The 12,532-nt window shown below is 35.8% G+C and overlaps 1 protein-coding gene across 1 annotated transcript; it reads right to left on the bottom strand.

The window, feature by feature from the left end:
* Positions 1 to 373: 373 nt before the first annotated feature.
* On the bottom strand, positions 374 to 12,129 carry LOC306855394 (BRISC and BRCA1-A complex member 1). Its single transcript, XM_079394092.1, has 9 exons — positions 11,935 to 12,129; positions 5,934 to 6,339; positions 5,785 to 5,843; positions 5,254 to 5,374; positions 4,080 to 4,158; positions 3,939 to 3,963; positions 3,721 to 3,850; positions 2,287 to 2,373; positions 374 to 2,203 (listed from the first exon to the last, which is right to left on the bottom strand). The coding sequence occupies exons 2-9, from the start codon at positions 6,324 to 6,326 to the stop codon at positions 2,003 to 2,005; spliced, it is 1,095 nt and encodes a 364-aa protein (XP_079250218.1). The 5' UTR covers positions 6,327 to 6,339; positions 11,935 to 12,129; the 3' UTR covers positions 374 to 2,002.
* Between the last annotated feature and the right edge of the window lie 403 nt (positions 12,130 to 12,532).

Genomic DNA, 12,532 nt, shown 5'->3' with positions numbered 1-12,532 from the left:
ACAGGAAGCTGATTCTGCAAAAGACAGAAGAGCTATAGTTATTATAGGGCATCAGAGTCTGAGCTCAGCATCTAGTCATTACTCCAAGATTTTTGGTTCTATCAAATATTCAAGAGACAGTTCACCCAAAAATTAAAATGGCCATTTATGCACCCTCAAGTTGTTCCAAACCTGTACTAGTTTCTTTCTTCTGCTGAACACGAAAGAAGATATTTTAAAGATTGTTGGTAACCAAAAAATTGCTGGTTCCCATTGACTTCCATAGTATTTTTCCCCAATACTAGCAGCTGTTTGGGTACAAACATTCTTGAAAATATTTTATTTTGTGTTCAGCAGAAGAAAGAAACTCATAGAGGTTTGGAACGACTTGAGGGTGAGTAAATGATGACTATTTTAATTTCAAGCTAAATTTACTCAGTCATGTCAGTCTTCTCTGGAAAACAAAAGTTGAGCATTGCAGCCAATCAGTAAATCACATTTTTGTAGGTATTCACTCTTAAATAGAAAGCTCTTTTTTTGGCATTTATGATTCCAAGAATGTTTAACATTCATGGAAACTTTCCATTCCACAGAATGTCCTTTAGATTATTCAAATGTTCGTCACACTAAGAATATATATTTTTTTTTAAGAACTGTGCACTTTGGGGACACCAAAAATGGTTCTTCTATGGCATCACTGGAAAAAAATTAAAATAAGGATTCCATAATTTTATTTAAGAGACCTTTTCTAAGAATTTGGCATCTTGATTTAGGTTTTCCTCCATCTTTGTTTACAGCTTGGAACAAAGTTCTTCCCAGAACTAAGGAGGTTGCAGGGTGAAAAAGGTTAATGATTATTAACACAATAAAGGAGAAAAAAATGTGACCTGAAAGATCTTCCGACTATTATTTATGAACCTTTGTGCCGCTCAATAGCAGGATACAGAATCACCGATACTAGTTTGTGTGGTCAAAGAATCAAAACAAAGCAAATTCTTCTTTAAAAAACACAAACAATTCCAGTTCCCCAATGTAATCAGCATTATTCATTAATGACTAATGACTTTTTTTGTTCAGCTGTACTCCTGCGACCTCTTGTGGACACAATTACATTGCTGCTTTAATTTTCCCATCAAGAGTTTTGTTTTGCATATATATATTAGTATACAGTACCTTTAGTGGATATGTTACATATTCTTCACCACAATAGAAAATTCCCTTAGTTCTAAATGCTTGTCACCAGCATGTACACATTATTATCAGTACATGCTGTTTATAATGCACTTTTTTTTTTTAAAACCCTTTCTCCAAATGTAAAATTCACTGGCACTCTCCAATACTTTATTAACTGGATATACGTTTAGTACAGTATATAATAATTCAGTGTAGCATACATCCATACAAAATCTGGTGGAATAATCTGAAATATCATCTGATTTGGTGGAATATATTAACCAGTAATATCAGATTGCGTTTCACTATCCAGTCCATTATGATGGACAGCATCAAGCCCTGCCCATTATTAGTTCCCACTCATTTTTTTTTTAAACTTCAGTTCAAATGCCTTATTTAACATGGTTGTCTTCTAAAACAATCTCTCCACAGCTACACGGTTTCTCTACCATAATGTTTTTTGGATAGGAACAAGCAAACAGTATTTATTAGTTGCTGTCTAGATGAAACCACTAGCACAATAAAGATCCAGTCAATGGCTCTCTATGGCCATCATTCACATGTAAATCTCCACCACATAATAAACGGATGTTTGAGAGGTGTATCATGTATGCCTTTACACAACGTTGATAGCTGACATTCTCAAAAGTAATTGGTTAGCTTTAATCGCCTGTCACAACAGGGTCTTGAGTTAGTGTGGTTATGTCTGCTGTGCTAAGTTTTCAAAAGGAACAAAAGAGGCATTTGCAGTACAGAAAGAGCAGACAAGCCCACATATACACAGTTATTCACAGGTCACTCCATTTTGGAGTTGATCAGTCTGTGGTTATGCATCCAGGAGATGTGAGTGTCACACCGTGGCTTCGTTCTCTGGCGCGTCGTCGTCCTCCAGCAGACTGTAGGACGCGTGGCTCTGGAAGGGTCTCTGCAGAGGGTGGCACAGCAGTTTGGCCATGCAGTTGTGCAGCTCAATAGCAGGACCACACAGTGACACCTCAAAGCGATAACACATTCCTTTAGAGTCCAGCTCACTGAAGGAGGCGTACACGTCCTGACAACACAGACATAAACATTCAGTATCCTCTTTATAAAAACTGAAACGTATAACTTAAGGGAAACATAGGACGCTCAAACCTTCCAGCTAGTGTCTTCTGTCTGTTCTTCAGTGCCGTTATGAAGATGAACGACATCAAAGAAAAAATAGGGAGACTGCAGCATTTTCTGAAAAGAAAAGAGAATATTAGGAACATGCAGGATGGGGGTGACCCAATACTTTTGGCAATATAGTATATATATATATATATATACACACACAGTTGGGCAAAAAAGTATTTAGTCAGCCACCAATTGTGCAAGTTCTCCCACTTAAAAAGATGAGAGAGGCCTGTAATTTTCATCATAGGTACATTTAATGAAGATACTGTTATTTTAAGTATCACTGAGATACAATTTTAGTGTTAGTTATTAATTTAGATTTTATTTTATTTTTATATTTTATGATTTAAATGTTAATCAATTTGTTAAAATTGTTATTTTTAGTTTAAGTTTAATATTGCTTTTGTGATTTTTACTAGTTTTTAAATATGTCTATATAGTTTTTATTATTTTTCTTTTTTTTCCAGTTGTAGTAATTTTAGCCGAAAACTCATCACCAAACACCAATGACTTGTATATGGGTACAGTCATTTTAGACACTTTCAAAACTGTTGCAACAGAGATGGAAATGCAGTTTTTAAATACGTGAATTATGCTTCCATTTTCTTGCCACAGTTTTGGAAGTGCCTTCTTCTGTTCTAAAGAAGGGGATGTCCCAGTACTTTTGTCCATATAGTGCATGTACAAATCATTGGTGTTTGGTGATGAGTTTTTGGCTCAAGGTCTGCATTTAAAGTCACAGCAGAGGTGTTCAGCTGAGATTAGGACTTTGCTTTATGCAGACCAGTCAAGTTCTTCCACACTGACTGAATCAATAATTTCTGTTTGAACCTTGCCTTATACACAGAGGCACTGTCATGTTAGACTAGAAAAGGGTTCTGTCCAAACTGCTGCAATAAAACTAGAAGCACACAATTCCCTAGAATATCATTATATGCTTTAACATTAAGATTTGTACTCATAGAAATTACTAAAGTAGTCAAACCTGTTCATTAGAAGGGGGTGACCCAATACTTTTGGCAATATAGTATATATATATATATATATACACACACAGTTGGGCAAAAAAGTATTTAGTCAGCCACCAATTGTGCAAGTTCTCCCACTTAAAAAGATGAGAGAGGCCTGTAATTTTCATCATAGGTACACTTCAACTATGAGAGACAGAATGGGGGGAAAGAATCCAGGAAATCACATTGTAGGATTTTTAAATAATTTATTTGCAAATTATGGTGGTAAATAAGTATTTGGTCAATAACAAACAAGCAAGATTTCTGGCTCTCACAGGCCTGTAACTTCTTTAAGAGGCTCTTAAAGAAAAACATTTTTTTGGGGGCTCATTCACATAAGCCCCCAAAAAAGAGTTCTTGTCATAGACCCATAATTGTGTAGTAATGTGTCAAACAAACTCACTTTGGCAGCATCAGAGGGGTTGAACTGAAGCATGCCAGCATGCCGGCTGAAGATGAGGAGAGTCCGGACTAGGAAAGGAGGCGGGATAGTCTGAATGTTCTCCATCTGAGGAAGTTCAATTTTCTGCAAACTACAAGAGAAGGAAATCATACAAGGGAACAGAGGAATTTTAATTTATAGCAGTCCAATTTTCAAACACAGAAGACAAAACTGCTCACATGACATTGAGGAGATCTTCCAGATCTACAGGTAAGAGTTAAGGAAATTACCAGTTAATGATGATCCCTCATCAATGTTTATCTGGACTGACCTGATTCCACAAGCACATAAAATGAGCCTAACTCTCTAAATAAGGATACTGAAGGACTCGCAGACGTTGGTCTCCAGGTCGTACAGACAGCTGCAGAGCTCTCGTGGGTCAGACGTGAATCCTGATAACTGTGTGTGAAAGAAAGAGAAAGTGTAACATACTTCAATCAAAACCACTGAGTCCTGGATATGTTATCTTAATAAATGACAGATAAGGGTGTCCTTTAAGAAAATTAAAATTAATTTAAAAATGTGCCAGGTTCTGAAAAATATTCTCTTTATATTCATGTAGGTTTCATGTGGTTTTGAAATACATTTATACATTTTTCACAGAAGGTTAAATTGAAATAAAATATAGGCCTAAATATTAAATGAAAAAAAAAAAGTTAATGAATATCAGAAATGTTGCCTAGGTAACTAACTGAAATGAAGTCTAAGTACTGAAATGACTAAATCTAAAACTGAAATAAAAATAAGTAGAGAAATATCAACAACAACAAAAAACAAAAGCGCATGACAAAATTACTAAAATGAACAAAATTCACATGAAAAGTGCAAATATAATTAGTAAATATTGTAATAGTATATAAATATTAAGTACATGCAAGCATCTTAACTATTTAAGTTTTAAAATACATTTTCAGGGTAAACATAATTGTTGTTTTTGGGAAGTTGCACCACATGACATTTTACAACCTGATCTAACCCTGCCTCATAAAAATGATCTGATATTTTAAGGGACTTTTTGACCTTAACACACAGTCATGAGTGTCCTCATGTTCTGCAAATATTTGTAAGCAATGAACAGTGTTATTGTTATTGTTCATTAAACTGAACCTACAACTATTAAAATTAGTTTTCAGTAATTTAAATAATGCTGAAATATATGAAAAATATAAATTAATATTATATGAAAAACATTGCCTTGGCATCTAACTGAAATAAATTGAAGTACTAAAATATACCTATATATACGAATACAAAAAAAGAAAAAGCAATGAAAATGAGAAAAGCACATAAAATTCATAAACAATCTAAATATATAAAATCTAAATATAAAAGCAAATGTAAAATAAATATTTTTTATAAAAATGAATAATTTGGAATATTTTAATTTTTCTGATCCTTGACCCATTTGTCAGCTACTCAAAGACAGAGAAATTAAATTATAGTGAGTTTTAATTTCAAAATGACAGTGTAGGTGGCCTTGAGGCTCTAACTCACCCACATGGCGTCATCATTCACCACCACCAGAGCAAACTCATGCCTTTTGTCAATCTTGTGCTTGGTTCTCACAAACATCTCAACCATTTTCTGTGAAATATTCAAGGCGTTCGTCTTGGATCTGAAAATGCAAATTTACAAAAATGTATTTAAAACGCCTAACCCAAGGAATCAATTTACTGTCATAACAGTATAATAGTAAAATAACCCAGGTTGTAACGGTCAAGTAAAAAGCATATATATTTTTCATATTTTCCATACACAGTGAATAATTGTATATGGAAATAATAATAATAATAAATAACATTGAGTGTAACCATCAAGTAAAAGTATATATTTTTATTTGTAATAATGTTTTTAATTTTAAAACGTAATTTTCAAGATAAAATTATTATTTTCTGTGAAACATTTAAGGTATTCATCTTGGATCTGAAAATGCGAATCATTTACGAAACACTGATATGAAATATACTTGTCTTTCCTAATTGAATACGATAAAGCAACAATTTAATTCAAAACCTGTAAAATTACCCATTAAACGACTCCAGTTTCTGTAGAGACATTTCCTCAGAAAGGTCCAAACAGATGATCTGTTAAAAAAAAAGACGTTGCAAGACAATTTCACTGACAGAAGTGTTTTCAGATGCAAATATCCTGAAGTTCTGTTTACTGAGACGCACCAATTTCTCGGGGCAGTTGACTCGTGGCGCCCGCAGGTGTAACTCGGGTGATGGGGGGATCTGGGTGCTGATGGCTGCCTGAGGGGGTTTGGGTCTTTCCTTCACTGTGGAAGCCATCGCAGGCAGGCTGGCGGTGGAGATTCCCGTGGCAGTAACAGGTACAGGTATAGCTGCAGCGGAGGCAGAAGTCGGAGGGCTGTCGGAGCTGGCCGCCTCTCCCTCTCCCTCCACACGGCTGCCCACGGCCGGCTGCGGCGGGGACGCCAGGCTGTTGTTCAGGCTGCCGGTGCTGCTGCGCCGGTCCTCCGCACCCTCCGGATTGGACCGGGTCCTGGGTCTCAGCTCCACCATCCGCTCCTCTCCATCTGCCTGACCGGGCTCAGGGGTCTCCATTACAACCTGTCAGCTTCAGAATGCCACATAAATCACACAAATAATGAAGAATAACAATAGAAACAAAACACATAATAAATACTGTATATGCTTTGTACTGAACATTTTAATGGCGACTGAATGAGGAAATAAAAGCAAACTTTCTTGAATTATTTCAATAAATACACTCGCAAGCAGCAGCAAAAATTGGAGTAAATTATTTTAAAAACCTAAACCTAAATGTGACATTGGACCACAAAACCAGTCATAAGTAGCACGGGTATATTTGTAGCAATAGCCAGCAATACATTGTTTGGGTCAGAAATATCGATTTTTCTTTTATGCCAAAAATCTTTAGGATATTAAGTAAAGATCATGTTCCATGAAGATATTTTGTAAATTTCCTACCTTAAATATATCAAAAATAAATTTTTGATTAGTAATATAGGTCCGTGTACTTTTGCGTCCATTCATTTTTCGTTTTTTAACCCAGAAATGAAATACAGAAAATGCGGTTTCTTCTTTAATGGTTCAAACACTGATGAATAGAATAAGCAGGCACAAACAGATTTTCATTCATAATTTCTACCTTTTTAGCGTCTCTATACAGACACTAGCGCACTCTCGCGCTACTACTGCTTTATGAAAACCTTTAGCTTCGATATTTTTATGATCTTAATTTTTCACGCCTAAAAACATGTATGAAACACTCATTACATATTTCTTTGCAAATAACTGTATCCTGGGCAAGTTCCTATGGGAGTGCTAGAGGGAACGAAATGAAAAAGCAAGAGAAGGTCAGTTACAGCAAAGGGACTCTGGTTAAAGCTAGAAATAGGATGACTGACATTTTCTGTTGATTTCCTGAGTGGCCAGGCTTTTAAGTTAAAATCAACTCCAAGACACAGTTTTGTTCAGTGCTGCACAATCGGGGGCCTGTTTCATAAAACAAGTTTACCAAATAAGCCAGGATTATTTCAGTTAGTCTGACTTATTATCATCTGATTTGGTTCAAAATAGCTAACTGAAATAAACTTGGTTTATTTGGTAAACTTGTTTTATGAAACAGGCCCCAGGAGTCTCTCATTATAACAAACAAAGTGTAACATGATGTAAATAAGAGATTCATTGTGCAGTGTAGCTCTTCATTGATTATAACAGATTTTTGTGAGATCTTGATAAACTGAAATGAATGAAAGTTTTATAAATATTATAGGGAGCGCAGAGCGCTTTGCGCGCTTTCTTGGCTAATCCATTCCGAATTTGAATAAGTTTTGTTTTTCATGATGCTGTTGGACGAGTGACAGCTGCACGCTGCAATGTTTCGGGAGTGACATCTGCATATAAATGCGGCATTAATTAACAGGGCAAAAATATGTCAACATGTATATTAAGGCTAGAGTACTGTCACTGATTTCAGAAGCACCCTCAGTGATTCAGGAACCGGCCGGCCTGTATCAGATTACAACTTTATATATTTCTATTTTTACCCCATATATTAAACCGTGTGTAGCGCTCTAACACGATGTAAGGTACATGCCATGCATGGTCCTCTCCGATCCCAGTATATAATTTAATGGCGATAAAGTTCCCAGGATTCTTGTCTATTTTAAAAAACATATTTTTATTAAGTCTCTGCATTGTTCCAAAGACTCTAGTTCTCAACTGAACGTGCGGGAGAAGCATTACTAAATTTGGCCAAAGAAAACCTGTTAAAATCGACATTTTTCAAATGTTTATTAAAAGTACAAAAATTAATAAACAAAAATCTGAAAAGAAGTCAATATTTTACCTTTACGTGAAGAATTTTGTGTGTAGGGTTCTAATTTCAATTTTGGTTTTCAGCATAGCAGTTAAAAATACTATAACCATTCTTTTTTCACGTTTTTCGTCTGGGTTAAAAAACGAAAAATGATGCAAAAGTGCACGGACCAGGTTATCTTCCGTTCATTCGTTTTTTTATTATTATTTAATATTAAAAACAGAAAAATAAGAAAACGGTTCTTTTTTTAATTTGTCAATTTTTCAAAAAAACTAAAAAACAAGAATTATCCTTGATTTTCCGTTTTTACATTCAGGGCTAGAAAATGAATAAACAGCTTGAATTTTTGATCACTGCATGTGGACAGGAATAAAACGCCCCTTTCCAATGATTGGTCAACCAAACATTAAATCGTGCCGTCATTAGTTCTTAGAAAACAGTCCTGCTGCTACAGTTGTATGCATTCTTAACACGTTTATTCCAACTTTCATCACTTTCTCATCAAACAACCGGACTAACAAATGGCTAACATTACCCCTAAAATATAACAATGAAAACAATGGTCTAATGGTTAGAGAGTCGGACTCGTAATCCAAAGGTTGTGGGTTTGAGTCTCGGGCCGGCAGGGATTGTAGTTGGGGGGAGTGAATGTACAGCGCTCTCTCCACCCTCAATACCACGACTGAGGTGCCCTTGAGCAAGGCACCGAACCCCCAACTGCTCCCCGGGCGCTGCAGCATAAATGGCTGCCCACTGCTCCGGGTGTGTGTTCACGGTGTGTGTGTGTGTGTGTGTTCACTGCTGTGTGTGTGCACGTTGGATGGGTTAAATTCAGAGCACGAATTCCAAGTATGGGTCACCATACTTGGCAGTATGTCACTTCACCTCACCTTCACCTGATATGAAATAATCATGAAATATGATAGATCTATATAATTTCAGCTTCATCTCTTGTCCAAAACTCAGCTCAATAAAACAGGCGATGTGCCAAAGATGTAGGCTAGGGGGTAGCTGTGAGTGCAGATGTGAATAAATTAATATTAAGCTATGAGAAAATAATAACTTTTTTAATAACTTATTTCTCGCGCAAGTTGCCGAAATTATGCCTATACAGAAGTAAGCCGTCTATAGGCTCTGCCCTGGTACGAGCTATTCGCTAGCCATTTGTTAGTCTGGTTGTTTGATGAGAAAGTGATGAAATATAGTTGCAATAAACGTGTTAAGAATGCATACAACTGTAGCAGCAGGACTGTTTTCTGCTCTGCGGAAGACTAATGACGGCACGGTTTAATGTTTGGTTGACCAATCAGCGGAAAGTAGGGCTGGGCGATATGGCCTAAGTAAAAAAATCCCCAATTTTTTTTTACAAAAAATCCGATTCATGATTTAAATCGACCCCCCCCCTACTTAAAATCAATCTGCTGATGACAAAGAAATTGTTCAAAACAAGTTTTAACTTCATTTTGTTTTGATTTTTCCTTCTGGGATTTAATCTGGATTTCCCCCTTGGGGTTAAAGTGCAATCAGAAACAACAAGCCAAAACGACAAGATGGCAGGCCCTGCCATTGTAAAAAGTGAATATGTAACTTAACATAACGTAAAATAACATAAAATTATGTGACCCTTTTTGATAAGTTTTCTTTTAGGAGGTAGTTCTGATAAAGTGCAAACAAAACATTCAACAGCATTAAATATCAGTGACTGTAGGTTGTTATTTTGGCGGGACGATGACGAACGGTTTGCAGATCCTCAGCTCCACTGACAAATATCTGATCTTGTAAAATGTGTGGTAAGTACTGCCGCTCCATAGTATAAACAGTACGTGCGATCACGAATCTCGAAAGTGAAAGTGAAACTAAAAAGCTATCTTGGATTCAAAAGCAGTTTCAATGCCAGGCGTAATCCCTGATGCTCGCAATTTTATACACAATTACCCACTGATAAAACTGTGAGAGAAAGTATTGAAATATATATTTTCCTCCCATCTCATATTTATTCCCTTTAAGGAGTTTAGTAGTACACGTAATTTTCTTTCCGTACATGCGGCGGATTGCGGGGGGAGGGGGTTTCACGAGCGTACTGAAGTTATTTAACAGTAATCAGTTTTTCCACATCACTGACAACACTGTTCCGGGCCGTTGTTTCACAGTTGAAAACGAAACTAAAGAGACAGACATCAAAATAGCTGAGACTGCAACAACAGACGATCACATTGACAAGCGCTTGTGAGCGAGAGAGTATGAGACAGCTCAACTTTGGTTTAAAAGAGTTAAAAAAAATATTTGTTATCAGTCATGACTTAACGGGGAAAAATAGAGCAGACTGAACATGGTTGAAGCTTTCTAGAGCGCGTGCGCGTAAACTTTGAAAGGCTGCGCGTTCGCGTACAAAAACGAAGTAACGTTAGGCCTTTAACATCATGATGTCTAAACGCGCGCGGGGGGAGGGCTGAGCTCATTCGGAACTACTGGAGCTCAGAGGGGAGCGTCGGCGGATGCTAAGAAGAAAACCGATTTTCATTCAAACAAATCGACGTAAACTACACATTCTACTTAAAATCGATTTATCGCTCAGCCCTAGCGGAAAGGGCCGGTTTATTCCTGCCCACATGCAGAGTTGGAATATTCAAGTCGTTAATTTATTTTCGAGCCCTGAATGTAAAAACGGAAAATCAAGCATAATTCTAGTTTTTTCATTTTTTAATTTTTTTGAAAAATTTAGAAATGAAAAAAGCAATGTTTTCTTATTTTTCTGTTTTTAATATTAAATTAAAAAAACCAAATGAACGGAAGATACCCTGATTATTATACACGGACCAATATGCATTGCTAAGAACTTCATTTTGATTACTTTAAAAGCCATTTTCTCAATATTTTGATTTTTTTGCATCCTCAGAATCCAGATTTTCAAATAAATGAATAATTTCAGCAAAATATTGTCCTATCCTAACAAACCACCAGTGTTGGGGGTAACACATTACAAGTAACGTGAGTTACGTAATAAAATAACTTTTTTCAAGTAACTAGTAAAGTAACTCATTACTTTTTAATTTACAAGAAAATATCTGAGTTACTTTTTTCCCATTTATTGACTAACAGTGCGCTGTGTGAACATGATGTTACTGTAGTTCTAGACTAAATGTGAATGTGTATTAATTCATCCAACTCGCAAAAAGCAGATTTAGTATTCATCAAAATGAATTAAAACAGTGAAATGCAAACTCAGAATATGAGGCAAACCTGCAATAATTAAATGTTAAACAACACAAATGTATTTAATCCTATTTTATTAACCAATGTCTTTGCTGCTGACCTTTGATGATCCAGTTCAACCATACTAATAAGCAAAAATGACTTTAGATAAACTAACAATTGTGCTTCATTGTTTTTTTTTATTGCTGAAGAGTGTTGAACCTTCTTCTCCTGCGTTATACTGTACTCTTCCTTCAGCCTGAGGTTTATTCATTACACTTTTTGGTATGAAAGGGCTTTTACATTTGCTATAATTAGAACTTCTTATATTAAAAACAAACAATCAAGCCTTGCTCATATTTAAAAAGTAACGCAAAAGTAACGTAACGCATTACTTTCCATAAAAAATAGCTAAGTAACAATATTGTAGCGCAATATTGTAATGCATTACTTTTAAAAGTAACTTTCCCCAACACTGCAAACCACACATCAATGGAAAGCTTATTTATTCCGTTTGAGGTGATGTATAAATCTCAACTTCAAAAAACTGACGCTTTTGATTGGTTTTGTATTCGTTTGTATGAAGCATAGGAGTACATTAACAGTCGTGATTTCTCAAGAACGTAAGAGATTTGTACAGGTAGAATAGCGAAATAACGTATAACAATAACTTACCAAACATGCAACAGATGAAAATATGAGTTTAGTGAGGGAAAATGTTTGTGATGAAATGATGATATTCTCCAGCACTTCCTCGTTCGCTTCGGTGTCTTTCAGAGTCAAATACTGAAGAGTGTTTCTGATCAAGAGCGCCTCTGGCGGACTGGAGAGTTACTGCGGCGAGCAGGCAACAACACAACTAAAACTAAACTAAATAGAAGACAGAGAATCGGATTTTAATATAAAAACATACGCCTCAAGGGTCCTTAACTGAAAATCTGAATTACAAATCATACTGTAAAAAAAATATTGCGATTTTAGATATAAAAGACTGTAGAAATGCAACAGTACAAACCTTTTAACTGTAATGATAAGTTCCCTTACTACAAAAACTGTTATAGATCTAACCATAGATTGCATGCTTTACTGTAAAATACTGTTAAACAGTGGCCTATGTGGAAGTGAAACTGAACAAAAACTTTGTAAATATATTTGTAAATTGCAGTTTGAAATGTAAAATGAACAGGGTGTTTTGTAAATATGCACATTTTGCTTTACTCACAGAGTTATTCTGGCAAACACAGCTGCCATTTATTCTGTAAAATCATGTCAT

The sequence above is a fragment of the Barbus barbus genome, assembly GCF_936440315.1.
Source record: "Barbus barbus genome assembly, chromosome: 35".
Lineage (NCBI taxonomy): Eukaryota > Metazoa > Chordata > Actinopteri > Cypriniformes > Cyprinidae > Barbus > Barbus barbus.
The sequence above is the reverse complement of the archived record's forward strand: the minus strand, read 5'-3'. Positions and strand labels throughout refer to the sequence as shown.

Excerpts from the sequence above, each read along its gene's own strand:
- LOC306855394 (XM_079394092.1), bottom strand. The coding sequence starts at position 6,326 with ATGGAGACCCCTGAGCCCGGTCAGGCAGATGGAGAGGAGCGGATGGTG. Across the intron at positions 5,375-5,784 it reads AAACTGGAGTCGTTTAATGG|ATCCAAGACGAACGCCTTGA; the intron begins GTAATTTTACAG and ends TTGCATTTTCAG. Across the intron at positions 2,204-2,286 it reads CAGAAGACACTAGCTGGAAG|GACGTGTACGCCTCCTTCAG; the intron begins GTTTGAGCGTCC and ends CTGTGTTGTCAG.